Source organism: Geotrypetes seraphini, chromosome 5 (genome assembly GCF_902459505.1).
Source record: "Geotrypetes seraphini chromosome 5, aGeoSer1.1, whole genome shotgun sequence".
NCBI classification, from domain to species: domain Eukaryota; kingdom Metazoa; phylum Chordata; class Amphibia; order Gymnophiona; family Dermophiidae; genus Geotrypetes; species Geotrypetes seraphini.
In genome coordinates, this window is record NC_047088.1 from 272,093,052 (window position 1) to 272,119,976 (window position 26,925).

The following is a 26,925-nucleotide window of genomic DNA, read 5'->3' on the forward strand; positions in this document are numbered from 1 at the left end:
AAAAAACACAAAGCACACTATATGCTGAGAAAATGTTAATTATCATTCCTATTCTGGTTTTTTTTCAAAGAGGTCAAGGCAGATGACTCTATGCATTGTCACCTCAGTAACAACCATACAAAAATAGACAAATATACCCCCCTTCCTTTTTATTAAACCACAATAGCAGTTTTTAGCGCAGGGAACTGGGCTAAATGCCTAGCGCTGCTCTCGACGCTCATAGGCTCCCTGCGCTAAAAACCACTATTGCGGTTCAGTAAAAGGGGGCCATAGTGCAAAATATAGACCGCATATATAAATTCAGACACATTTTGATCACTAAATTTAAAATAAAATTATTTTTCCTACCTTGTCTGGTGATTTCATGAGTCTCTGGTTGCACTTTCATCTTCTGACTGTGCATCCAATCTTTCTTCTCTTCTTTCAGCCTGTATGCTTCCTCTCCTCCAGACCTCATTCCCTCCCCTAACTTTTTCTTCCTCTCTCCCTGCCCTTTCTTTCTTTTTTCTCTCTTGATGCCCCCTTTCTTTTTTTGTTTCCCTTCTGTCTCCCTGCCTGCCCCCTTTCTTTCTTTCTCCCTACCCTCCACAAAGCCACTGCTGCCACCATCAGGGGAAACAGGCCCCAAAGCCACCGCCACAACCATCAGGGGAAACAGGCCCCAAAGCCACCGCCGCGGCTGCCCCAAGCTCTCTCTGCTTCCCCCGACGTCAATTCTGCCGTCGGAGAGGAAGTTCTGCCCAGCCAGGAAGTGATTGGCTAGCCCAAACTTTCTCTCCAACTGCAGCCTTAGGAGGTGTGCACAACCAGGGCGGACCGCCCCCCCCCCCCCCCCCACCTTGGTACACCACTGAAGACGTGGCTGCGGCTCCTCTCACAAATCCCTACCTGCGTCGGAAGTCCGATGCAGTCAGAGATCTTGAGGAGCCGCCGCTGCATCTTTCAACTTTAAAATACACTAAGGCCGCCGCCGCTTCCTCTCACCTCTGCCCGCCCTCGAGTGAGCGACAGGAGACAACGTATGAGCGACGCCACTGAAAATAGTGAGCGATCGCTCATGTGCTTAGAGGGAACACTGGACCTAACGGTAACTCAGTTACCAACAGGTCTGCAGCAGTCAGGTTTGTCAGTAGTAAAAATCCCGACTCAAAATAGCCAAGCAATTGTTAGCGAATCAATCGCTTGGCTATTTTGCATGGGGTTTTATTAATGGGACAATTGGGATCGGATCGCTACAGGCGTTAGTGAATAGTGCAGGAGGGAAATCTGGTCATTAAGGGCTCGCTAACTGATTGGTACACGATCGGTTTGCTTAGTGAATCTAGCCCACGGATTGGAGGTTTAGTGAATGGACTAAGAATGTTATGATGCCTCTATATCACTCCATGGTGTGACCTCACTTGGAGTAATGTGTTCAATTCTGGTCTACTTATCTCAAAAAAGAAATAGGTACTTAGGCAGTATATCAAATACAATAAACTTGAAACAAGCATTTAACTGATCCATTTGGAATAGAAGCATTTGAGAATATGTTTCTTATGTTCCTGCTTCTGATGGAGTTCTTTTCTATTTTAATTTTATGGTGAACCACCTTGCCATCATATTTCTATGTTTGATTTGCAGTGCATCAAAGGCGGTATATTAAGTTCAATAAATTATAAACGATTACTGCTGACTCGTCTGTCATCAGGATCACCAGCCTACACATGCAACAGCTTTCTTGAAACCTAGGTTGCCTATGAACCCTACTTACACTCATTATTGCATCAGTTTATTCCTTTCTTCAGTATTAAAATATTTTCTGGTCTCAATACCAGGCTGACCTGTCAACTCATGTGGAGTTGGCAAAAGACCAGAGCACAGTTGGCTATGCACGAGTCTGGTGGCAGCAGTGGACTCGCAAAACATACACTACAGATAGTCCCCAAGTTACAGACACCCAACTTAAGTACAACTCATACTTAAGAATGCGGTTGCCGCTTCATTTGATTTCACCGAGCAGTATTGCCAGTGCCATAGACTCCTACACTTCTCCTGTAGCAGATTTAGAAATGATACATGGTCACATTAAGAATAGTGTGTGGTTGTGCAAGCTGTACCTTAGAGAGAACACTGGAACTTTTGTCAGCTGGGAGCAGAGATGTGAAGCAAGAATCTGAAAATGTACCTATTCCGTGTTTACATACAAATCCAACTTTAAAAACCTAACTCGTTCTTAACCTGGAGACTGCTTGTATATGGCTAACTTTTTAAACAGCCTGGCTATTCAGAACAGGTGATTGAACATGCTTTTACATTAAATATCCGAATGTAATTGAACTGGTTGCAAAAATAAAAAGCCGATCCCCCCCCGTTTGAATACAGACCAACTATAAAGACTAAGCATCTGAGTAGGACGAGAGCAAAGCACCGCCTTAAGCACCAATAGAAACTGCAGACAAGCGCGAGCAAGCCCGGGCGACGACGTCACAGCACAGATTATGCGCTACCGCGCGACAGCCATATAAAGGCAGCGCGAGGCGCGAAGGCCGCAGGGTGGTGGCGGCGGCGGCGGCTCCTCAGATGGCCGAACACGTAACCGTGACGGTAACCCGCCTGCGCGGGACCGGAAGAGACGAGCGCGGAGACATGAGCGCCAACCTGGGAGGAGGAGGAGCTCGATCCCGGACCGCCACCGTGAGTGACCGGGGAGGGGAGGAAGGGGAGAGGGAGACAGCGTTCCACACAGTAGCGAGGGAAAAAAATTGACCCATGTGTGAGCCAATGAGAGAAAGGGAGAGACAGTTCCACCCCCCCCCCCCCAATCAGGAGGGAAGGAGACTACACTATGAACCAATGAGAGACAGCCCCACCCCCATTAAGAGGGAAAGAGATTGACCTATGAGCTAATGAGAGTCAGCCCCACCCCATCAGGAGGGAAGGAGACTACACTATGAACCAATGAGAGACAGCCCCACCCCCATTAAGAAGGAAAGAGATTGACCTATGAGCTAATGAGAGTCAGCCCCACCCCATCAGGAGGGAAGGAGGCTACACTATGAACCAATGAGAGACAGCCCCACCCCCATTAAGAGGGAAAGAGACTACACTATGAACCATTGAGAGACAGCCCCAACCCCATTAAGAGGGAAAGAGATTGACCTATGAGCTAATGAGAGTCAGCCCCACCCCATCAGGAGGGAAGGAGACTACACTATGAACCAATGAGAGACAGCCCCACCCCCATTAAGAAGGAAAGAGATTGACCTATGAGCTAATGAGAGTCAGCCCCACCCCATCAGGAGGGAAGGAGGCTACACTATGAACCATTGAGAGACAGCCCCACCCCCATTAAGAGGGAAAGAGACTACACTATGAACCATTGAGAGACAGCCCCACCCCCATTAAGAGGGAAAGAGATTGACCTATGAGCTAATGAGAGTCAGCCCCACCCCATCAGGAGGGAAGGAGACTACACTATGAACCATTGAGAGACAGCCCCAACCCCATTAAGAGGGAAAGAGATTGACCTATGAGCTAATGAGAGTCAGCCCCACCCCATCAGGAGGGAAGGAGACTACACTATGAACCAATGAGAGACAGCCCCAACCCCATTAAGAGGGAAAGAGATTGACCTATGAGCTAATGAGAGTCAGCCCCACCCCATCAGGAGGGAAGGAGACTACACTATGAACCAATGAGAGACAGCCCCAACCCCATTAAGAGGGAAAGAGATTGACCTATGAGCTAATGAGAGAGCCCCATCCCCATTATGAGGGAAAGAGACTACACTATGAACCAATGAGAGACAGCCCCACCACCATCATGAGGGAAAGAGACTACACTATGAACCAATGAGAGACAGCCCCACCACCATCATGAGGGAAAGAGACTACACTATGAACCAATGAGAGACAGCCCCAACCCCATTAAGAGGGAAAGAGATTGACCTATGAGCTAATGAGAGTCAGCCCCACCCCATCAGGAGGGAAGGAGACTACACTATGAACCAATGAGAGACAGCCCCAACCCCATTAAGAGGGAAAGAGATTGACCTATGAGCTAATGAGAGACAGCCCCACCCCCATTATGAGGGAAAGAGACTACACTATGAACCAATGAGAGACAGCCCCACCACCATCATGAGGGAAAGAGACTACACTATGAACCAATGAGAGACAGCCCCACCACCATCATGAGGGAAAGAGACTACACTATGAACCAATGAGAGACAGCCCCACCACCATCATGAGGGAAAGAGACTACACTATGAACCAATGAGAGACAGCCCCTCCCCCATCACGAGCGAAAAAAAGACTACACTATGAACCAATGAGAGACAGTTCCACCCCTATCACGAGGGAAAGAGACTGCACTATGAACCATTGAGAGACAGCCCCACCCCATCACGAGGGAAAGAGACTGACTTATGAGCTAATGAGAGTCAGCCCCACCCCATCACGAGGGAAAGAGACTACACTATGAACCACTGAAAGACTCCCACCCCTATCACGAGGGAAAGAGACTGACCGATGAGCCAATGAGAGGCCCCCACCCCCATCATGAGGGAAAAAGACTATACTATGAACCAATGAGAGACAGCCCCACCTCCATCACGAGGAAAAGAGACTATGCTATGAACCATTGAGAGACAGCCCCACCCCATCACGAGGGAAGGAGACTATGCTATGAACCAATGAGAGACAGCCCCACTCCCATCTAGAGGGAAAGAGACTACACTATAAGCCATGGAAAGAGACTATACTAACAGCCATTGTGATCAGCCCCACCCCCATCACAAAAAAATTGACCTATCAGTCAGGAGACAGGGAGAGACAGCTCCACTCCATCATGAAACAGACTGCACTATGAGCCAGTGAGAGACAGCTCCATCATGAGAGAAGGTGACTGGTTTATCAGTCATTAGGAGACAGGGAAAGACAGCTCTACCACATTACAATTGAAGACTACACTATGAGCCAATGGGAGAGAAAACCCACCCTATCATGAGAGAGTGGCTGTCTTTTGAGCTAATGAGAGAGAGGGAGAGACAATCCCATCCTGTTACAAGGGGAAAAATAAGAGAACAAAGAATATCCTTACTGGATCAGGCCAATGGTCTATGAACCATTAGGAGACTATGAACCGAGACTGGCAAAGATAGTCCTACCCCTATCAGAAGAGGAAGAGACTACCTTATGAGCCATTAGGAGAGAGGGAGAGACCACCCCACCTCTATCACAATGGGGAAAATAGAAGAGATTGTCCTATAAGCCAATGGAAAGAGGGAGAGACAGACACATCCTATCACAAGGGAAAAATATAGAAGAACCACATAGAAACATGATGGCAGATAAAGGCCCCACGTGGAACAATCTCCCAGTAGAGGTGGTAGAGATAAAGACTGTGTCTGAATTCAAAAAGGCCTGGGATAGGCCTGGGATTTCTCGGAGAGAAAGAGATAATGATTACTGCGGATGGGTAGATTAGATGGACCATTTGGCCTTTATCTGCCATCATGTTTCTATGTTTCTGTGTTTAGTTTAGCTAGCTCCTCATGAACATAACCCTGAAAATCGATGAGTGTCTACTACACCTCCAGTCCTATTTGTTTTTGTCTTCTGAAGTCCTGCTCCCGGCCTCTCCTGGTCTTTTATTTTTTTAATTATATTATATATTCTGGCTTGGAAACTATTTGGGTGATTCTAAAGAATTTCAAGGTTCTCTCAGATATGATGATGCAGTGTTTTAATCAAACTTGTGGCATTCAGAATGCTAGGTTCTATGAGAAAGGAATCTTCGGTGATTGTTTTCAAGCACAAGTACTGGTCAGCTCATAGTGTTAGTAGGGGAATTATATTACAACTAGTCTTTAAGCCCGTTACATTAACGGGTGCTAGAATAGATGTCTTTCTTTCTTTCTGTCTCTCTACCTCCTGCTGTATTTCTCTCTCCCTGGCCCCCTTTCTCTCTCTCTTTCTGTCCCTCTTCCTGCCCCTGTGGCTTTCTTTCTTTCTGTCACCCTCCCTCCCGCTGTCAGTCTGTCTTTCTTTCCATCTATCTGTCTCTCTCCCTGCTCCCTATGTAACATTCCCTCCCCCTCCATTTCCCTGTGCAGCAGCATTTCCCCCAACTCACTTTCCTGTGCAGCAGCATTTCCCTCCTCCACCCCACTTCCCTGTGCAGCAGCAATAGCATTTCCCTCCCCCCACTTACCCTGTGCAGCAGCTGCTGCAGCATTCCTTCCCCCTCCATTTTGCTGTGCAGCAGCATTTCCCTCCCCTAACCCCACTTCCCTGTGCAGCAATAGCAGCAGTATTTCCCTCCCCGTCCACTTCTCTGAGCATCAGCAACAGCGGTATTTACCTTCCCCTCCAGGTCCCTGTGCAGCAGCAGCATTTCCCCCAAACCCCCCCCCTTCCCTTCCGGTCTGGCCTACCATCACAATCACTGTGGTCAAAGAGATCTCCCTCCTCCAGATTAGACACACTGATTGGCTGCTTCATTAGAACTGTTCGTTGCCGCAATGCTTCATTCAGTGAAAGAGAGGGCACAGGAGGAAAAATGGCACTACCAGTAGAAGTTTATTTTTAAGTTTAAAGGTGCCGCTGCGGCTCCTCTCAGGATCGCTGCCTGCGTTGGAAGCCTTCTCCAACACCGGTGCGGCTCATGAGAGGAGCCGCCGCAGCACCTTTAATCTTAAAAATAAACTTCTACCGGTAGTGTCGTTTTTCCTGGATGGAGATCTGGAGCGCCAATTCTGTGCACGTGACCGCCGCCAGCACTCCCGATGACCTCTTTGTGGTCCAATGCAGGCAGCCATAGCGATGTTTCTCTGGTGGTGGGTGGGTGAGGGCAGAAGGGGGGAGTCACGTGTGTTTGCTGCCTCTGTCAACCGGCCACAGCCAAGCGCGCATGCGCACTGCGAAAATATCACCGCCGCGGCTCCTCTCATGAGCTGCACTTGCGTCGGAAGATGAGAGAGGAGCCGCGGCGGCTTTGGAGGTCCGTAGTCCGAAGCTTTAGAGGGACTGAAGGGGACGGAGAAAAACAAATCGCGGATGCTGGGAAGTAAGTCTGGCGAGTCGCGCATGTGCACTCATGCGGCCACAGACCTACAGGGCACGGAACACGCAAATAAGAGTGCGCATGCGTGGCTAGCTCTTTATTATATAGGATGAAATGAAGTTTATATATTAGAAAATAATTTGAGAAATGTATTGCTCGATTGCAATTCTGGATTGTACATCAGACTGGTATAATATCCACAGTGTATCAGTATCTGGACTCCTTTACCCTGTTTAAGTAAGAATTTGTATCATGTTCGTCCTTTAAACCCAAAATGAGAAACATCTTGGTGCTACTTTCTCTTGTTATTTGTGCACAGTTTGGGTAAGCATAAAAAGCTTGCAATCTTGATTTTTATTTTCTTTATTATCCTATCGTATCCTTTGCTTATTATCAATATTATGTGTGTATCCCTCTTTTTTATTTAATTTCTCCCCATTTTTTTAGTGTACACCACTCAGTTTTATAATGAGTGGTATATCAAAACTTAAATAAACTTGAAACTTCTTTACATGTTCTCACAAAGGTTCCATCTCAGAGGACATTTAACTACATCTGCATTGACTTGGGAACCTAAACATATTAGACATCCTTGTTAAAATAGCTCTCTCAGTTGTCAGCCTGGGACAGGAGGGTAATAGTCTTTTGGGTTTAGCAGAGGGTTGCTATCTGCAAGTTCTGACAATCCCCAGTGGATTTTGTTAATTCACATTCACACATCCAAACTTTAGTTTTTGGCTTTGGCATAAATCGGGCAACAAGTTTTGGCTGAAAGTGGTTAGGCAGAATCAGTAGGAGGTTTGGTTTTGGCTGAATCCGAAAAAAGCAGTTATCCCAGGACACGCAGGCAGCATATTCTCAACATATGGGGTGGCGTCATCAACGGAGCCCCGCAGCCGACAGCCTCGTAAGCAGACTTGCTTGTAGAACTTTCAAAGAGTTCGCAAGTGCTGTACTGCGCATGCGCGAGCACCTTCCCGCCGAACGTAGATTGTGCATCTCCTGTGAGGTACCTCAGTTTTCCGTGGATCCAAGAAGCACCTGTTTCTCAGCTCTGCCGTAACTTCGAGTTTGCCTTCTCGCACCAAGGGTTTTCTTTACTTTATTTATTTCTTTTATCATTCGCTGTGCCGCACGTCTCTTCTTCTTAAAAAAAACCTTTTCTTTTTTCGGTCGGTTTTTCGGTTGGGCTCAGGCCCTACCGCCAGCCCTCGATTGGCTGTGGTTGTCTTTTTGTCTATGTCCCAGCCTCTTACCGGGTTTAAGAGGTGTAGCCAATGTAACTGGGCTATTTCTCTTACTGACCTCCATCATTGGTGCATTAAGTGCTTGGGGACCGAACATTGTCCTGAGTCCTGCCTGTGCTGTGCTACCCTTCAAAAAAGAGCTCGTTATGCCCAAATCCAACAGCTCTTTGGATTCATGGAGGCTCCTACAGAAACCCCCGTGGGGCCTCATCGTCCAAGTCCTCGGCGTCAAGCAAGTCACCCTCGTCCTCGAGGGCCTCGTCTGCTGTGCCTCTTAAGGTTTCGTCCTCAGGCAAGTCTCTTCTTTCCTCCGTAGGTATGCTACCTAAGAAGCCTCCAGCTGAGTCTCAGGCAATCCAGACAACGAGTGCAGTCGTGCCAGCCTCTATGAAACCTCTGAAGTGTGCCTCCAAACATAGGGAATACTCATCTTCAAGGTCGCCCTCTATGGAACACACTGCTGCACCTTCTAGACCAGAGTCATTGGTCTCGGTACCTGTCTTCGAGGACATGCTACAAGCCATATTAACCATGCAGCTTACCTCTGTTTGGGTCAAGCTAGCTCCTGCCTCAACCCTGTTTTCTGCGAGCCAGTCTGAACATCCTGTCGAGGCACAATGTACAAAACCTCTTTGGTCTCGACCTTTGTCCTCCAGTGACTCCTCGCCTCGTCCTTTCAGGTCCAGGTCTCCAGCTACTCTACCTGCTAGAGAGGTGACAGAGAAGTCTCGATTGAGGTCTCAATCGAAGCATTCCTCGTCCTTGAGGCACCTGACTTCGAAGAAGAGTAAAGAGTCTCCTGCGCCTCGTTCTTTGAGGCCCATTGAGACACCCCTTTGAAACCCAGGCATAGGTCTCGTATTCCAAAGCATTCAATGCCTCCTACTCCTCCAGTTTGAGGCTCATCCAGGTCCAGGACTCCTCTGTTTAGACCATCTATGAGGCTTTCAATCCATCATACTCCTGGGGCTTCTCCATCAAGGTTTCTCAAACGTAAGCACTCACTGACTCCCCCAATTTCACATAGCAGAGTTTCTTCTGTGACTTACGTTGGATACCGACCTCCCTTCTCAATACTCCAGAGAGGCTTCTCCTTCTTATTCAGCAGCGCCCAGGTCTCACTCCACTTCTCATGAGGACTCTTCGGCTTCAAAATCCACATCTTTCTCAAAATTCATTTTTGACATGAGTAAGGCTCTTCACGTTGATCTGCAATCTGAGTCTAAGTATACTCCTGAGTATTTGGCTGAGATGGAATTGCCACATCCACCAAAGGACACCATGAGGCTTCCCATGAATCCTGTTTTGAAACAAACTTTTCTCAGGAATCTCGAGACTTCTTATTCAATCCCGGCTATCCCCTCTAAAATGGAATCTCGTTACCGCACGGTTCCTTGTAAGGGGTTTGAAAAGTCACAGTTGTCACAACAATCCCTGGTGGTAGAATCATCACTTAAAAAATCTAATTCCACCAAGGTGTATGCCGCAGTCCCTCTAGGCAGAGAGGGATGCACAATGGATAAAATTGGACACTGTCTGTATCAAAATTCCATGATAGCAAGTAGGATCTTGAATTACAACTTCATGTTCACATCCTACCTGAAATATTGCATGAAGACCATACCCTACTTCTTCCCAGATTTGGCTAAACACCGATTGCCTGCGTTTCAACAACTTCAGCAGACTCTCACAAATACGTCTTTTCATGCTTCAAGCCACTTATGATGCCTTTGAAATGTCATCTCGGGTCACTGCTTTTTCTGTGGCAATGCGTCGTCTTGCTTGGCTTTGAATTGTGGACATGGATCCTAACTTGCAGGATCGTCTAGCCAATTTACCATGCCAGGGTAATGAGCTTCATAGAGGCTGCCACCAAACGTCTCTCGGAACATGAGCGATCATTTGCCTCTTTGATTCAACCTAAGGCTAAACCTCCAGCTTCCAAGCCTTATAGGCCACCTCCACGTCGCTATCCACAAGAATCTACTCCAACTTTCTCCAGGCCTCCGCCTAGGAAGCAACCACAACAGCAGCGTCAGCAAAAACCCCGGACTCCTGCTGCAGCTAAGCCTCCACAGTCTTTTTGACATTCTAAATCTGAGCATAATGTCCACCTTCATCCTTCAGATTCTCTTCTTCCCATAGGAGGTCGTCTCCATCATTTTTACCAACAGTGAGAGCAGATTACATCAGACCTCTGGGTTCTAACCATCATCAGGGAGGGTTACTTGCTTCAATTTCTTCAAATTCCACCAGATCTCCCTCCAAAAGAGTGTCCTTCCAACATGTTGCAACTTCCCCTTCTTCTTTAGGAGGCTCAGGCTCTTTTTCACTTCCGGGCTGTCAAGGAAGTTCCTTTGAACCAATGGGACACGGGATTTTATTTCCATTATTTTCTAGTCCCAAAGAAGATGGGGGATTTGCGACCCATCCTAGACCTTAGAGCTCTCAACAAATTTCTTGTCAAAGAAAAGTTTCGGATGCTCTCTCTTCCAACACTCTATCCCCTGATGGATCACGGGGATTGGTTATGCTCCCTAGATCTCAAAGAAGCTTACACTCATATTCCCATTCATCCAGCCTCTCGCAGATTCCTAAGGTTTTGGGTGGGGAACTTTCGCCTTCAGTACCGAGTCCTTCCTTTCGCACTTGCATCATTTCCCAGAGATTTCACAAAATGCCTGGTGGTTGTGGCTGCAGCTCTGCAGACGCAGGGACTTCAGGTCTTTCCATATTTGGACAACTGGCTTATCAAAGCCTTGTCTCAGCAGAAGGTTATTGTAGCGACCCAACGGACTATAGCGGAGGATCTGGACAGACAGATGAGGTGGAGACCCAACAGAGCTCGGAGGAAGGACTAGTGGACTACGCCACTGACACAGACCAGAGAGACAGTTGAGGAAGGGGAGATCTGCTATCGTAGTGGGAGACTCAATTCTGAGAGAAGTGGACAGTCACATAGCCGGAGGGAGAGAGGACCAACTAGTGACATGTCTCCCGGGGGCAAGAACGAAGGACGTCATCGACAGAATTGAGAGGATCCTGGAGGGAGCCGAGACGGAGGAGACAGCAGTAGTAATCCACATTGGAACCAACGACGTCAGCAGGAGGAACTACAACAGGACTACACTAACTGACCAGTTCAGGATCCTGGGGAGGAAACTGAAACTGAGGACAAGGAAAATAGCCTTTTCAGAGATCCTGCCAGTACCGAGAGCGGACGCAAGGAGGCAGAGCGAACTACAAGCAATAAATGGTTGGCTGAGGAGATGGTGCGAAGAGGAGGGTTTCCACTTTGTTCGGAACTGGACAACTTTCTTGGGGAAGAACAAGCTCTACAGGAGAGACGGACTGCACCTGAGCACAGCTGGGATGAGGATGCTGGCACGCAACGTCCAGAGCATCATTGACTTGGCTTTAAATTGAGGAGAAGGGGAAAGCCGATAGTTGATCTGACCTCGACACATCGGACAATAGTATCAAATAAGGATACTGAGCAAGGACATTGTAAAAGAGGGCTCGGGACTGAGTGGGAATTTTTGGAAAAAGGACCTAAGGATGCAATGCAGGGGCCCAGGGCACAAATGAAACTAGCAAGCAGGATCAACAGAGAACAACGGGAGCCAGAGGAGCAACCAAAAATGGGGAAACAGGCTGAGGACGAAACAGATACACTGCAGGAGGAGGATGACCGAGACGAGGCTCGGGGACTGGCAACCCATGAGGGGGTCGGCAGGAGTGCCAAACCACGATGAAAACCAGCAGAGAGGGCAAACAACTGGGACTTACATTGCCTATAAACTAATGCTAGGAGCCTAAGGGCCAAAATGGAAGAGCTGGAAGTCATAGCCAGCAAGAAGGACCTAGACATAATTGGAGTCACAGAAACGTGGTGGACTGATGACAATAAATGGGATGTGACCATACCAGGGTACAAACTACAGGAGAGACAGGACACACAAAAAGGGTAGAGGAATAGCGCTATATATAAAAGACTCCATATCCTCAACCAGGATGGAAACAACAGTAAGGGTGGATGGCTTGGAATCACTATGGGTTAAGCTACCGGGAGGAACTGGAGCAGACATAAAATTGGGTCTGTACTATCGCCCACCTGGACAACCGGAAGAAATCGACCAGGACCTGGAGGCTGAACTGAGGCAGGTATGCAAAAGCGGAAGTGTGGTGGTGATGGGGGACTTCAACTACCCTGGGATAGACTGGAATATCGGGCACTCAAACTGCACGAGGGAGACCAAATTCCTGGAGGTCACGAGGGACTGTTTCATGGAACAGCTGGTCACGGAACCAACACGAGGTGATACCAGTCTTGACCTAATCCTCAACGGACTAGGGGGACCCGCTAAGGAGGTGGCGGTACTAGCCCCACTAGGAAACAGCGATCACAACACGATCCAGTGCAGGCTAGAAATCGGATTATCAAAGGTGAAAAGAACCACAACGACGGCACTCAACTTCAAAAAAGGGAATTATGATGCCATGAGGAAAATGGTGGGAAAGAAACTCAACGGCAACACAAGGAAGATGGAGTCCGTAGAAAAAGCCTGGACCCTACTCAAGGGCACTGTGCACGAAGCACAGAACCTGTGCGTCCCCAAGTTCAGAAAAGGGTGCAAAAAAAAAATAGAAAAAAAAATCCAGTGTGGATAACAAATGCAGTGAAAAAGGCGATAAGTGACAAGAAAGCATCGTTCAAAAAATGGAAAAAGGACCAAACAAAGGACAACCAAAAGGAGCACAAAGAACACCAAAGGGAGTGTCACCGAGTGGTTAGGAAAGCAAAAAGAGAATATGAAGAGAGACTGGCAGGGGAAGCAACAAACTTCAAATCATTCTTCAGGTACGTTAAGGGGAAGCAACCAGCAAGGGAGGAAGTGGGACCCTTGGATGATGGAGAGAGAAAGGGAGTGGTAAAAGAGGAAAAAGAGATAGCTGACAAGTTAAATGAGTTCTTCACGTCAGTCTTCACGAGGGAAGACACAACAAACATTCCGGAACCTGAAGAGATCGTAAATGGAGATCAGGATGATAAGCTGGTCCAACTAGAGGTAAGCCAAGAGAATGTCCTCAGGCAGATATACAGGCTAAAGAGCGACAAATCGCCAGGTCCGGATGGCATTCACCCAAGGGTACTCAAGGAACCAAGGAACGAAATGGCAGAGCCACTTCGACAAATATGCAACCTATAGTTAAAAACTGGAGAGATCCCGGAGGACTGAAAAATAGCAAATGTCACGCCCATCTTCAAGAAAGGTTCAAGGGGTGACCCAGGAAACTATAGGCCGGTGAGCTTGACCTCGGTCCCGGGAAAGATGATGGAAGCGCTGAATAAGGACAGCATCTGTGAACACATCGAAAACAATGGAAAGCTAAAGTCGAGTCAGCATGGCTTCTGCAAGGGTAGGTCATGCCTCACAAACTTATTGTACTTCTTTGAGGGGGTAAACAGCCAGGTGGATAAAGGGGAATCCTTAGACATCATTTACCTTGACTTTCAAAAAGCCTTCGACAAGGTAGAAACATAGAAAAAGACGGCAGATAAGGGCCGCGGCCCATCTAGTCTGCCCACCCTAATGACCCTCCCCTATTTACATAGTAACATAGTAGATGACGGCAGATAAAGACCCGAATGGTCCATCCAGTCTGCCCAACCTGATTCAATTAAAAAATTTTTTTTTTTTTTAAATTTTTCTTCTTAGCTATTTCTGGGCAAGACTCCAAAGCTTTACCCGGTACTGTGCTTGGGTTCCAACTGCCAAAATCTCTGTTAAGACTTACTCCAGCCCATCTACACCCTCCCAGCAATTGAAGCCCTCCCCTGCCCATCCTCCACCAAACGGCCATACACAGACACAGACCGTGCAAGTCTGCCCAGTAACTGGCCTAGTTCAATATTTAATATTATTTTCTGATTTTAAATCTTCTGTGTTCATCCCACGCTTCTTTGAACTCAGTCACAGTTTTACTCTCCACCTCCTCTCTTGGGAGCGCATTCCAGGCATCCACTACCCTCTCCGTAAAGTAGAATTTCCTAACATTGCCCCTGAATCTACCACCCCTCAACCTCAAATTATGTCCTCTGGTTTTACCATTTTCCTTTCTCTGGAAAAGATTTTGTTCTACGTTAATACCCTTCAAGTATTTGAACGTCTGAATCATATCTCCCCTGTCTCTCCTTTCCTCTAGGGTATACATATTCAGGGCTTCCAGTCTCTCCTCATACGTCTTCTGGCGCAAGCCTGCTATCATTTTCGTTGCCCTCCTCTGGACCGCCTCAAGTCTTCCTACGTCTTCCTCAAGTCTTCCACCTCTTTCCCCTCCTCTCCCTCAGCCGATGTTCTAGCAAATTTCTTCAATGATAAGGTCACTACCTTACGATGCTCCTTCCCACTTGCAGTCTCCTACAACTCTCTGGTGCTCACTGACCCCAACCCTACTCTTCCGGCCTCCAGCGCTATCCCAGCCGATAGACTCTGGGCTACCTTCGACCAAGTATCCGTTTCCACCATCCTCAAACTCTGTCTCAAAATGAAATCCTGCAATTGTTCTTTAGACCCTTTCCCCTCCTACCTCTACGAGGAAATACCCACTCAAGCCATCTCTTCCATTACCAAACTCCTAAACTCCGCTCTACATTCGGGCCTTTTCTCCCCAGAAATGGGCCATATCGCCTTAACCCCTCTATTGAAAAAACCTGACCTCGACCTTTCCACTCCATCCAGCTATCGCCCAATAGCAAATATCCCTCTCCTAACCAAGATGCTTGAGTCCATCATATCGACTCAACTCTCATCCTACCTAGAGAAATTCTCCATCCTCTTACTCTACCAATAAGGCTTTCGCCCCAATTACAGCACCGAATCCCTACTGACCTCCCTAATCTCCAAGGTCCAACAACTTCACTCCCGCAACAAGTTCGCCGTCCTCTTGCAATTTGACCTCTCTGCCGCTTTCGACGTTGTTCATCACGACATTCTACTTTACCAACTTTCCGAGATTGGCATCACCTCCACTGTCCTTGAATGGTTCTCAAAATTACTTCGTTCCCGTTCCTACATTGTCAACATGAATGGCACCTCATCCTCCCCCTGGACACCATTCTGTGGAGTCCCACAAGATTCACCTCTATCGCCTATCCTCTTCAACATTTATATGTCCTCCCTAAAACTCCTCCATCTATCCCCCCTTGAAACAATTTACACCTATGCTAACGACATCCTTGTCCTTCTCGAGATCGACTCGAACCTCACTGATCTCTCATTGAACATATCCTCCTGTATCTCAAACCTCCAATCTCGGGCCCACACCATCCAAATGAAATTGAATGAATCCAAGACAAAACTACTTTGGCTTGGCCCAAAATTAGCTCAGCTACCCCCCTCAATCCCTCTGTCTTCCGGCTCCTCTCTGCAGCTCGAATTCTCCAGCAAGGTCCTGGGCGTCATCATTGATTCTACACTGTCCTTCAACGACCACCTCAACTCCCTGGTAAAAAAATGCTATTTCAGCCTTCACATGCTGAGGTCAGTAAGATCCTGTTTCCATCAAAAACATTTCGCCATCCTCGTCCAATCCATCATCCTCTCCAGACTAGACTATTGCAATTCCATCTTCATATGCCTAACGAAGAAAAACCTCCACAGACTCCAACGGATCCAAAATGCCACGGCCAAGCTTATCTTTGCTAAAAGTAAATTTGATCACGTCTCACCACTCCTTTCCAAGCTTCACTGGCTTCCGATAACTTCCAGAGTCCACTTCAAATGCATCAGCCTAACTTTCAAGATCCTCCACGGCATCCTTCCTCCATTAATTCCACTTTCCTGGAATTCCTCGAATCTCAGTACCACCAGGCCCACCCAAAAATCGAAACTATCCTTCCCCTCACTAAAAGACATTTCCCACCCAGGAAAACTGGGGTCTTCCCTCCTCTTCAGATTCACCGAGCTCTGGAATAACCTCACCTCCCCCCTTCGGAACCTGAGTGATCTCCAACCCTTCCGCAAACATCTGAAAACCTGGCTTTTCTCTAAAATCTAACTCTACCTCCTCTCTGACATTCTAGCTCTCTAACATTCTTCTTCCCTCCGATCTTCATCTAACCCTTTCCCTGGAGTTCCTTTCTCATTACAATCCCTGTAAACCGTGCCGAGCTCCACGACCATGGAGATGGCGCGGTATAAAAACCTAAGGTTTAGTTTAGTTTAGTCTTTCACCAGATACGGTCTCCAAAACTGAACACAGTACTCCAAGTGGGGCCTCAGGGGCATCAACACCTTCTTCCTTCTACTGACTACGCCTCTCTTTATACAGCCCAGAAGGATATATAGTCTTTATATATCCTTCTGGCAGCAGCCACTGCCTTGTCACACTGTTTTTTCGCCTTTAGATCTTCGGACACTATCACCCCAAGGTCCCTCTCCCCGTCCGTGCATATCAGCTTCTCTCCTCCCAGCATATACGGTTCCTTCCTATTATTAATCCCCAAATGCATTACTCTGCATTTCTTTGCATTGAATTTTAGTTGCCAGGCATTAGACCATTCCTCTAACTTTTGCAGATCCTTTTTCATATTTTCCACTCCCTCTTTGGTGTCTACTCTGTTACAAATCTTGGTATCACCTGCAAAAAGACACACTTTTCCTTCTAACCCTTCAGCAATGTCACTCAAACATATTGAACAGGATTGGCCCCAGCACCGAACCCTGAGGGACTCCACTACTCACCTTTCCTTCCTCCGAGCGACTTCCATTAATCACCACCCTCTGGCGTCTGTCCGACAGCCAGTTTCTAACCCAGTTCACCACTTTGGGTCCTAACTTCAGCCCTTCAAGTTTGTTCAACAGCCTCCTATGAGGAACTGTATCAAAGGCTTTGCTGAAATCCAAGTAAATTACATCTAGCATATGTCCTCGATCCAGCTCTCTGGTCACCCAATCAAAAAATTAAATCAGGTTCGTTTGGCACGATTTACCTTTTGTAAAGCCATGTTGCCTCAGATCCTGTAACCCATTAGATTCAAGGAAGTACACTATCCTTTCTTTCAGCAACACTTCCATTATTTTTCCAACAACTGAAGTGAGGCTCACCGGCCTGTAGTTTCCTGCTTCATCCCTGTGGCCACTTTTATGAATAGGGACCACATCCGCTCTCCTCCAATCCCCAGGAATCACTCCGGTCTCCAGAGATTTGTTGAACAAGTCTTTAATAGGACTCGCTAGAACCTCTCTGAGCTCCCTTAGTATCCTGGGATGGATCCCGTCTGGTCCCATCGCTTTGTCCACCTTCAGTTTTTCAAGTTGCCCATAAACACCCTCCTCGGTGAACGGCGCAGAATCTACTCCATTTTCTCGTGTAACTTTCAGTGTTCTCCCCAGAAATTTTTTCCAGCCGGGTGGCATGAAAAAGTAGCCGGGTGGGGCGGGATGAGGAAATTTGGTGGTGGGGAAAATTAACCCCCCTCTTTTACTAAGGTGTGCTAGCATTTTTAGCGCGCTCAAACCCCTGCGCTACGTGGGAAAACTAGCACCAACTCAATGTTGGCGTTAGCATCTAGCACACATGGCAATTCCTCCGCGCGCTAAGCGCACACTAAAACCACTATCGTAACTTAGTAAAAGGAGCCCTAAATGTATACTATTTTTATTAGTTAATTATTATTATTATTTTCCAATGCTCAATATGACTTCCTTTTTTAAGATTACCCATTAAAAGACTATTTGATTTTTTAAGGTTTGACACTTGTGCCAGAATATTTTTACTAAATTTAAGAAGTATTTGCCCTCTTTCAAATGGTATAGAGGTTTAAAAAAGGGAAAGGCATTAATGAAGTCATTAGGTTCAATCTAGCCATTTATTTCTGCATGAATTTAAACAACTAAAAAAAAAGATAAATATAGCTCATCCAGTCAAACATGAAATGGCTCTACAGCAGGGGTGCTCACACTTTTTGGGCTTGCGAGCTACTTTTAAAATGACCAAGTCAAAATGATCTACCAACAATAAAAGTTTTTAAAAAACACAAAGCACACTGTACGCAGAGAAAATGTTAATTATCATTTATATTCCGCGGGTTTTCAAAGAGGTCAAGGCAGACGATTCTATGCAATGTCACCTCAGGAACAACTATACAAAAATAGACAAATATACCCCCTCCCTTTTTACTAAATCGCGATACTGGTTTTTAGAGCAGGGAGATGCACTGAATGCCCTGCGCTGCTCTCGATGCTCATAGGCTCCCTGTGCTAAAAACCGCTATTACGGTTTAGTAAAAGGGGGCCAAAGTGCAAAATATAGACAGCAGATATAAATTCTTAAAACAGACACATTTTGATCACTAAACTGAAAATAAAATCAGTTTTCCTTTTTGTCTGGTGATTTCATGAGTCTCTGTTTGCACTTCCTTCTTCTGACTATAAATCCAATATTTTTTTCTTTCTGCCCCTCCCCTTTTCTTTCTGTCTCTCTTTCTTTCTCTCTCCCCCTGCCCCCCAAGCTATCGCACCAATTTCTCCACTTCCCCGATTCTTTCCCTACCCCCTAATGCCGATTTTTCCCTGCTTCCACGAGCCAGACCAGGAATGTACAAGCGCCGGACTCACAAGACTTCACCTCTGATGTCAATTCTTAAATTGGAGAGGAAGTTCCAGGCCAGCCAGGCAGCGATTGGCTGGCCCAGAACTTCCTCTCTGACATCAGAATTGACGTCGGAGGTGAAGTCTTGTGAGTCCGGCGCTTGTACGCACCTGGCCTGGCTCAGGGAGGCAGGAAGAAAAAGATTGCCAAGGCAACGCGATCCACTCACATTGCCTTTGCGATCTACTGGTCGATCGCGCTCGACCATTTGGTCACTCCTGCTGTTATGGTGTCCTGCTTTATTTATATTTCCTATTTATAAACTTTAATCAATAGATACAATACTAATTGATTCTACGTAAAGCAACAAAAAAAATTTTTCTACCTTTTTTCATTTCTGCTTTAATCATCTTGTCTTCACTCTTCTTTCTAGCCAGCATCTGTACGCTCTGTCTTCCATGCAGCATCAGCCCCTTCCATCCACTGTCCACCCTCTCCCCGTTCCATATGGCATCTTCCCTCTTTTTATGCTCCTTCAATAAACTGTCTATTCTGTGCCCCTTCTCTTCTCCTTTGTACATGATTGATTTCAGCTCTGCCACCTCTCCATTTTTCTCTATCTCTCAACACCCCGTCCCCTATGCTCTGGCAACTCTCTCTTCTCCTTTCTTTCATTCACACCCCACAGTCTGGTATCTTCCCTTCCCTGATTCTCTGGCATCTCACGTCTTTCCTTTTCTTCCATCTCTCCCTCCTCCTCCATGCTCTGACATCTTCTCCTTCCTTTCCCCCTTCCTTTTCCCTTGGTCTGCCATACTTTCCTCCTTCCCTCCAATCCCTGGCATCTCATTTCATTCCCTCCCTCATCTTCTTTCTCCCTCCAGTTGGGTGCAGCAAGTCTCTCCCCCTCTGCTCCCTTTCCTCCTTCTGTCACCCAAGGCCTGGCGTCATGAACTTCTTCAGGCAGCAGCATTCACAATTCGCTGCTGTTGCCAACTTCGGGCCTTCTTCTCTGTCGGGTCCTGCCTTCATAGAAACAGAAGTAGGCAGGACCCGGCAGAGAAGAAGGCCTGAAGCTGGCAACAGCAATGAATTGTAAATGCTGTTGCTAGCCGAAGAAGTTCATGACGCCAGGCCGAGCACCCGGGGCAAACTGCTATTCTCCCCCCCCCACGACCCTCCTATCTCTCCCCTCCCTACCATCATGAGACTCTAAACAGCCCTGCTCTACTCTAAACAGGCTGCTTCAGGGCTTTCTCCTGCCGTGATTCCCTCTGGCACGTCACCGATGAGGGAAGGAGGGAGAGATAGGAGGGTCGGATCGGGTTTTGGGGGGACGCCCGGGATGATGATGAGGCTGCTGCTGCTGCCAGCAAATCCAGCAAGGATGAGGCCCTAAAGCACAGCACTGGCGGGCCCCCCTGACCATTTCAGGCCCTAGGCCTGTGCCTACTGGGCCTATCCTTTAATCCGGTCCTGCTTCCCCCCCCATATGCCCTGACATCTCTCTCTTCCACTCCATGGTATGGTATCTCCTTTCCCTCCCTCCCATGGTCTTTGCATCTCTTTCCTCCTTTTCCTGATCTTCCTTCTCCCTCCTTCCCTCTCTCTCCCCAATTGGGTGCAGCAGCATTTCTCTTCCCCTCCCCCCATTGGGTACAGCAATATCATCAGCATTTCTCTTTCCTCCCCCCAATTTGGTACAGTAGAAGCAGCATTTCTCTTCACCCTCCCCCCTAATTGGGTGCAGCAGCATGACTCTTCCCCCTCCCCCTATTGGGTACAGTAGCAGCATTTCTCTTAACCCACCCCCCCAACTGGGTACAGCAGAAGCACCAGCATTTCTCTTCCCCCTCCCCCTCTAATTGGGTACAGCAGCATTTCTCCTCCCATTCACTCCCCCCCCCCCCCGTCTCACACACCCGGCAGATTCGCTACAGACAAAGGCAAGTTGCAAGTTTCCCTTCGTCGCTGACCTATCTCCCAAACGTCAGCAACAGAGGGAAGCTTACAACTTGCTGCTCTTGCTTACTTCGGGCCTTTCTCGTTGCCGGGTCCTGCCTTTGCGGAAACAGAAAGTAGGCAGGACCCAGCAGCGAGAAAGGCCCGAAGTAAGCAAGAGCAAGTAAGCTTCCCTCCGTGGCTTGCCTATCTCCCACATGCTCCAGGGCTCTAATGGTCCGTGCCGGCTTCTCTTACCTACCCCCCACCCGACGTAACTTCCGGTTTCGGAGGGAAGCCGGATTCGAGTCGCTTGCTGGGTTTTGTTTTGTTTAAAGTCCGGCGGGAGTCTTTCGGCGGCTCTTCAGGCTCGCGTTAAGCAGTGATGGCAGCAGATTTCAGCAGATGACAGCCGGGCGGTAATGTAAATTTGCTGGGCGGAGCGCCCGGCTGAAAAGCGCTGGGGAGAACACTGACTTTGCCAGACAATCTCGGTCCTTCTCCAGGATTTTCTTCTGTGAACACAGAACAGAAGTATTTGTTTAGCACATTTGCTTTCTCCTCATCACTCTCCACATATTTGTTCCCAGCATCTTTTAGCCTAGCAATTCCATTTTTTATCTTCCTCCTTTCACTAATATATCTGAAAAAATTTTTATCTCCCTTTTTTACATTTTTAGCCATTTGTTCTTCCGCCTGTGCCTTCACCAAACGTATCTCTCTCTTGGCTTCTTTCAGTTTCTCCCTGTAGTCCTTTCTGCTCTCCTCTTCTTGGGGTTTTTTATATTTCATGAATGCCAACTCTTTCGCCTTTATTTTCTCAGCCACTAGGTTGGAGAACCATATCGGCTTTCTTTTTCTCTTGTTTTTATTGATTTTCTTCACATAAAGGTCCGTAGCCATTTTTATCGCTCCTTTCAGCTTAGACCACTGTCTTTCCACTTCTCTTATGTCCTCCCATCCTAATAGCTCTTTCTTCAGGTACTTTCCCACTGCATTAAAGTCCGTACGTTTGAAATCTAGGACTTTAAGTATCGTGCGGTCGCTCTCCACTTTAGCCGTTATATCAAACCAAACCGTTTGATGATCGCTACTACCCAGGTGAGCACCCACTCGAACATTAGAGATACTCTCTCCATTTGTGAGGACCAGATCCAATATCGCTTTTTCCCTTGTGAGTTCCGTCACCATTTGTCTGAGCAGAGCCTCTTGAAAGGCATCCACAATCTCCCTACTTCTTTCTGATTCCGCAGACGGAACATTCCAGTCCGCATCCGGCAGGTTGAAATCTCCCAACAGCAGAACCTCCTCTTTCCTTCCAAACTTTTGGATATCCACAATCAGATCCTTATCAATTTGCTGCGATTGAGTCGGAGGTCTGTAGACTACACCCACGTAGATAGAAGTTCCATCTTCTCTTTTCAGAGCAATCCATATCGCTTCTTCCTCTCCCCAGGTCCCTTGCATTTCGGTCGCATGGATATTGATCTTTACATAGAAAGCTACTCCTCCACCTTTATGACCATCTCTGTCCTTCCTAAAAAGATTATATCCCGGTATGTTTGCATCCCATCCATGTGATTCACTGAACCATGTCTCTGTGATAGCAACAATATCTAGATCTGCCTCTAATATCAGGGCTTGCAGATCATGAACTTTGTTGTTTAGACTGCGAGCATTTGTGGTCATCGCTTTCCAGCTATTTTTCAGCGATAATCTCCTTTTTCGTATGGATTTTTGTGTCGTTTCACTTTCCGTTGCAATATTAAGAAATGAGTTGCTGATATTGCTTATGTTGCAGCCTTTACTACTATCACATCTTTTCTTTTGCCGGGGGTGTTCTCTGTAATTGTCCTTCGTACATACACCACCCCCACCTTCTAGTTTAAATGCCTAGAAAAATATTGTCTAAATTTCTCTGCAAGGTTTCTTTTTCCTGCTGTAGTAATATGTAGCCCATCAGTGCAATATAGCTTCTTGTCCTTCCATGTATTTCCCCATCCTCCTATGTACCTGAAGCCTTCTTGATGACACCAGGCTCTGAGCCATCTATTAAAGTCCTTTGTGTTTTTCACTCTTTGCTCTCCCTTTCCATATGCAGGCAGTATTTCAGAAAAAGCTAAAGTCTTTATAAAAGGTTTCACGCCCTCACCAAACTCCCGAAAAGCTTTCTGTGCTGCAAGTGTGGAGTTGTTGGCCAGGTCATTTGTTCCCAGATGGATAACAACATCAGTGTTAAAATCCTTAGTTTCTTCCTTAATTATAGTCAGTATTTGCCTGGAACTCCTGGTAGCTGAGGATCCTGGAAGACATTTCACTATTTTGGTCTGCTCGCCCTGTGTTCCAAGGTTAATGCCTCTGATGATGGAATCCCCCAACAGTAATAGTTTTCTGTTTTTGGCTTTTTTATTTGTACTTAGGGTGCGCTTGTTCTCTTGAGTTACCTTCATTGGTTCCAGTCCCACCTCCCTTCTGTTTTCCTGAGTATCGCAGTGCACTAGTGGAGCGAAGGAATTCTGTAGAGGTACTATTAGTGAAGGTGGATGTTTCTGTGTTACATGTCGCAGTCTTCCTGAGCCTACTGTGACCCATTTATTCCTGGGCTGTTTTATTCTTTGAGGTAGAGGTGGTAAGTTGGTATGATTTTGTGGAGTGATGGAAGTTGCTTTAATTGTATTCAATTCCTGTTTAAGTTTGCAGAGCTCCTCCTTAATACTGGCAAGTTGAAGACAGATGGGGCAAGCCTTAAGCCTCCAAATAGTATGTCTTGGAATTAAAGCACCACAGTGATTGCATAGAATAAAGGTCATCTTGATTGCTTGTGAAGTGACTTGATTTGAGTAGTCCTGATTATATGGGTCTCTATATATGAATAGTGGTCCCTGGGGTTGGTGGGGCTATAAGTCTTACCCTTATTCCTATGAAGGGAAAGGGAAAGAGGAAATAAAATTTAACAGAGGAAAGAGAAGGGTTTATTTTTTTGTGTTTTTTTAATATTTTTTTTTAGTAAGAAACAGGGAGGAGATCCAAGATGGCGACGGTATAGGGACGCTGTGCGCCAGCTCCTGAGAGTTTTCTCAATTAGATACGATTTTTCGAATAAATATTGATTTCCTACCTTCGATATGCCTAAGCGGAGAGGGAAAAGCGCCGCTGGGGCCTCGCGGCGCTCAGAGACCTCCGTGTTCGGCAACATTGATGAAATCATCAGGCGCATGCAGGGAATGTCGGCAGGATCAGGGCTACCCCCGCTGGAGACGCTGCAGGAGAACGGCGAGCAGCAGTCCTCCTTGGGGCTGGAAACCACCTTTAGCCCTGACAACCGAGCACCTCCCCCGTATCCACGAACGGCTAGTTCCCCGAGGGAGGGGGAACTTCCGGGAATCGGAGTGTTTCCTACTCTAGAGGCAGTAGAGATCAGTCCGGGGGACAGAGAATCGGTTCTCCAGATTTCTCTGGGAAACCTGAACAAGGAACCCGAGGACAGGACATCTACGGGGGAAGGAACAGCCCAGTCAGGACAGATATTGGAAGACTTGCCAGTGGGTGAGCATAAGACTTTACATTTTCAATTTCCTCAGATAACTAAACCCCAGGAGGTTACATTGGATGCTCTGTGGGACCTGGTAGTTACTATTCCTAAAACTATAGCATCCCAATTAAATCAAGTGGAGGAACGGTTTAAAGTGTATGATAAAGATATCTTGGAAATACGGAAAACAACCACTGAAAATAAATTACAGATTGGAAATCAACAACAGAATATTAATTCCCAAAAAGTTATACAGGAGGCTTTAATTAAAGATAACACCAATTTAAGAAGGAAATTAGAGTCACTTGAAAATTCCACAAGAAGTAATAATCTTAGATTAATTAATTTTCCTAAGATTATAACAGTGACTCCTAGAGAAATGATTACTCGTTACCTGACGGAAATATTGGGAATTTCTGAATCTTCTATACCACCTCTAAATCAGGTGTACTACCTTCCTGTTAAGGATGTTAAAGAAGTTAATCAAGAGCCTTTGGATGTTACAGCTTTATTGGAAACCTCAGATAGGGAAGTAGCTACGCCGGCAACATTGCTTCTTACAGTAGCTCTTACAATGGACAAGATATGGATATTGAAATTATACTTCAAAAATAAATATAAAGAATTTTTGGGACTAAAAGTTCAAATGTTTCCTGATTTGGCCAGAGACACACAGAAGCGGAGAAAAGAATTTCTTCTGATGAGACCAGCAGTAATAGCCCTGGGAGCTACTTTTTTTCTTCGTTATCCTTGTAAATGTATAGTCCATTATAAATTGCATAAATTTGTTTTCTTTGAACCATCTCAACTGACAACATTCCTATCACTGTCAAGATTGGAGAAAGAGCCAGCTTAGGATAGATAAGAAAGATAGACGACTGTTAGCACAGTATTAACTATAACTGTTTTTCTTCTTTAATTGATTACTTAAATTCCGTTTATTTTGAATCTTGGATCCTAAATAGAGGACTTGAGTGAGATTTAAGATATAATTATTTCTTGTTTTGTATTATGTTGTATTTTTTGCTTCTTCAATTTTGCTTTTCTGTACAAGTTTATACTTGATTGTTATAATGAAAATTTATAAATAAAAAAAAATAAAAAAAAAAAGAAACAGGGAGGAGAAGAGAAATTAAGCAGATATAATGCTGAAAACCAGTGAAAAGAGCAGAATATGAAATGCTGAGTAACTTAGCTTTTAGGTGTTCACAGGGCAGCCTTGTTCACAGCAATGTCCCAAAGATAATGCAATTAACCTTAGAAGTAAAACAGAGCCCTGTACTAAGGGAGAGATTGAAGAGCGCGGATAGTGGTTCCGCCAGGACGTCCCTTAACTCCCTGAGCACCCTGGGGTGTAGGTTGTCAGGCCCCATTGCTTTGTTAACCTTGAGTTTTAGCAGCTCACAGTAGACACTGCTTGTTGTAAACTTGAAATTACTAAACGGGTCTACTGAGCCAACCTTTTTCTGTAGCTGAGGGCCGGAACCCGGCGCCTCGCGGGTGAAGACCGAACAGAAGTATTCGTTTAACAATTCAGCTTTTTCCGAGTCTGCTTCTACATAGTTCCCGTCTGGTTTCCTAAGGCTTACTATCCCGCTTGTGCTGAGGTTTCTGTCGCTAATATACCTGAAGAAGGATTTATCGCCCTTCTTGATGTTCTTTGCTAAAGTTTCCTCCATTTGGAATTTGGCCTCTCTAACTGCTGTTTTGACGGCTCTTGCCCTAGTCAAATAGACTTCTCTAGAGTCCTGAGATCCTGTATGTTTGTAGGAGATGAACACTTTTTTCTTCTCTTGTATGAGGTCCGAGATCTCCGCCGAGAACCATTGTGGCTTATTGTTCCTGCGCCGTTTATTCACTGATTTTATATAGCGATTGGTCGCCTCCTGAATGGTAGCTTTCAGAGTCGACCACAGTTCCTCTATGTTATCTGTTCCTGCTCGGTTTTGTATTGCTTGATGGATGAAATCCCCCATACCCTCAAAGTTGGCGTTCTTGAAGCTAAGGACCCTGGTCAATGTGTTAGTTTTAGCGAAACCCTTCCTGAGTTTGAACCATATCATGTTGTGGTCGCTGGAGGCCAACTTGTCGCCCACTGAGATCTCAGTGACACTTTCGCCATTGGTAAGCAATAGGTCCAGTATTGCCTGTTCCCTTGTTGGCTCCAATACCAGTTGCCTCAGTTTAGCTCCCTTCATAGAGTTCAATAGTCTCCTGCTGCTGCTGGATGCAGAGGAAAGTGTGTTCCAATCCACATCAAGCATATTGAAGTCTCCTAACAACACTGTATCCCCATGTAAGGTGATATTCTCTATGTCACCGATTAATTCCATATCTATGTCATCCTGTTGCCTTGGGGGTCTGTATACTATGCCAAGATAAAGACATTTGTCATTCCCTCTGGCCAAATTTACCCAAAGGGATTCCCCTGTGTACCTGATATCTGTGATTCTGGTGACTTTAATATTGCTACACCTCCTCCCATTCTGCCCTCCCTGTCTTGGCGAAGAAGGTTGTATCCTGGTATGACCATGTCCCACCCATGGGAGTCGGTGAGCCAGG

General features: G+C 46.4%; 1 protein-coding gene across 1 annotated transcript in view; it reads left to right on the top strand.

Annotated features, from left to right (window-relative positions):
- Nucleotides 1-2,325: 2,325 nt before the first annotated feature.
- The window catches only part of LOC117360429 (fibrous sheath-interacting protein 2-like), a 207,517-nt gene continuing 182,917 nt past the window's right edge, over nt 2,326-26,925 (top strand). The window contains exon 1 of the mRNA XM_033944142.1: nt 2,326-2,676. Coding sequence (XP_033800033.1) covers nt 2,563-2,676 — 114 coding nt within the window. The 5' untranslated portion in view covers nt 2,326-2,562. The remainder of the gene's footprint in view (nt 2,677-26,925) is intronic.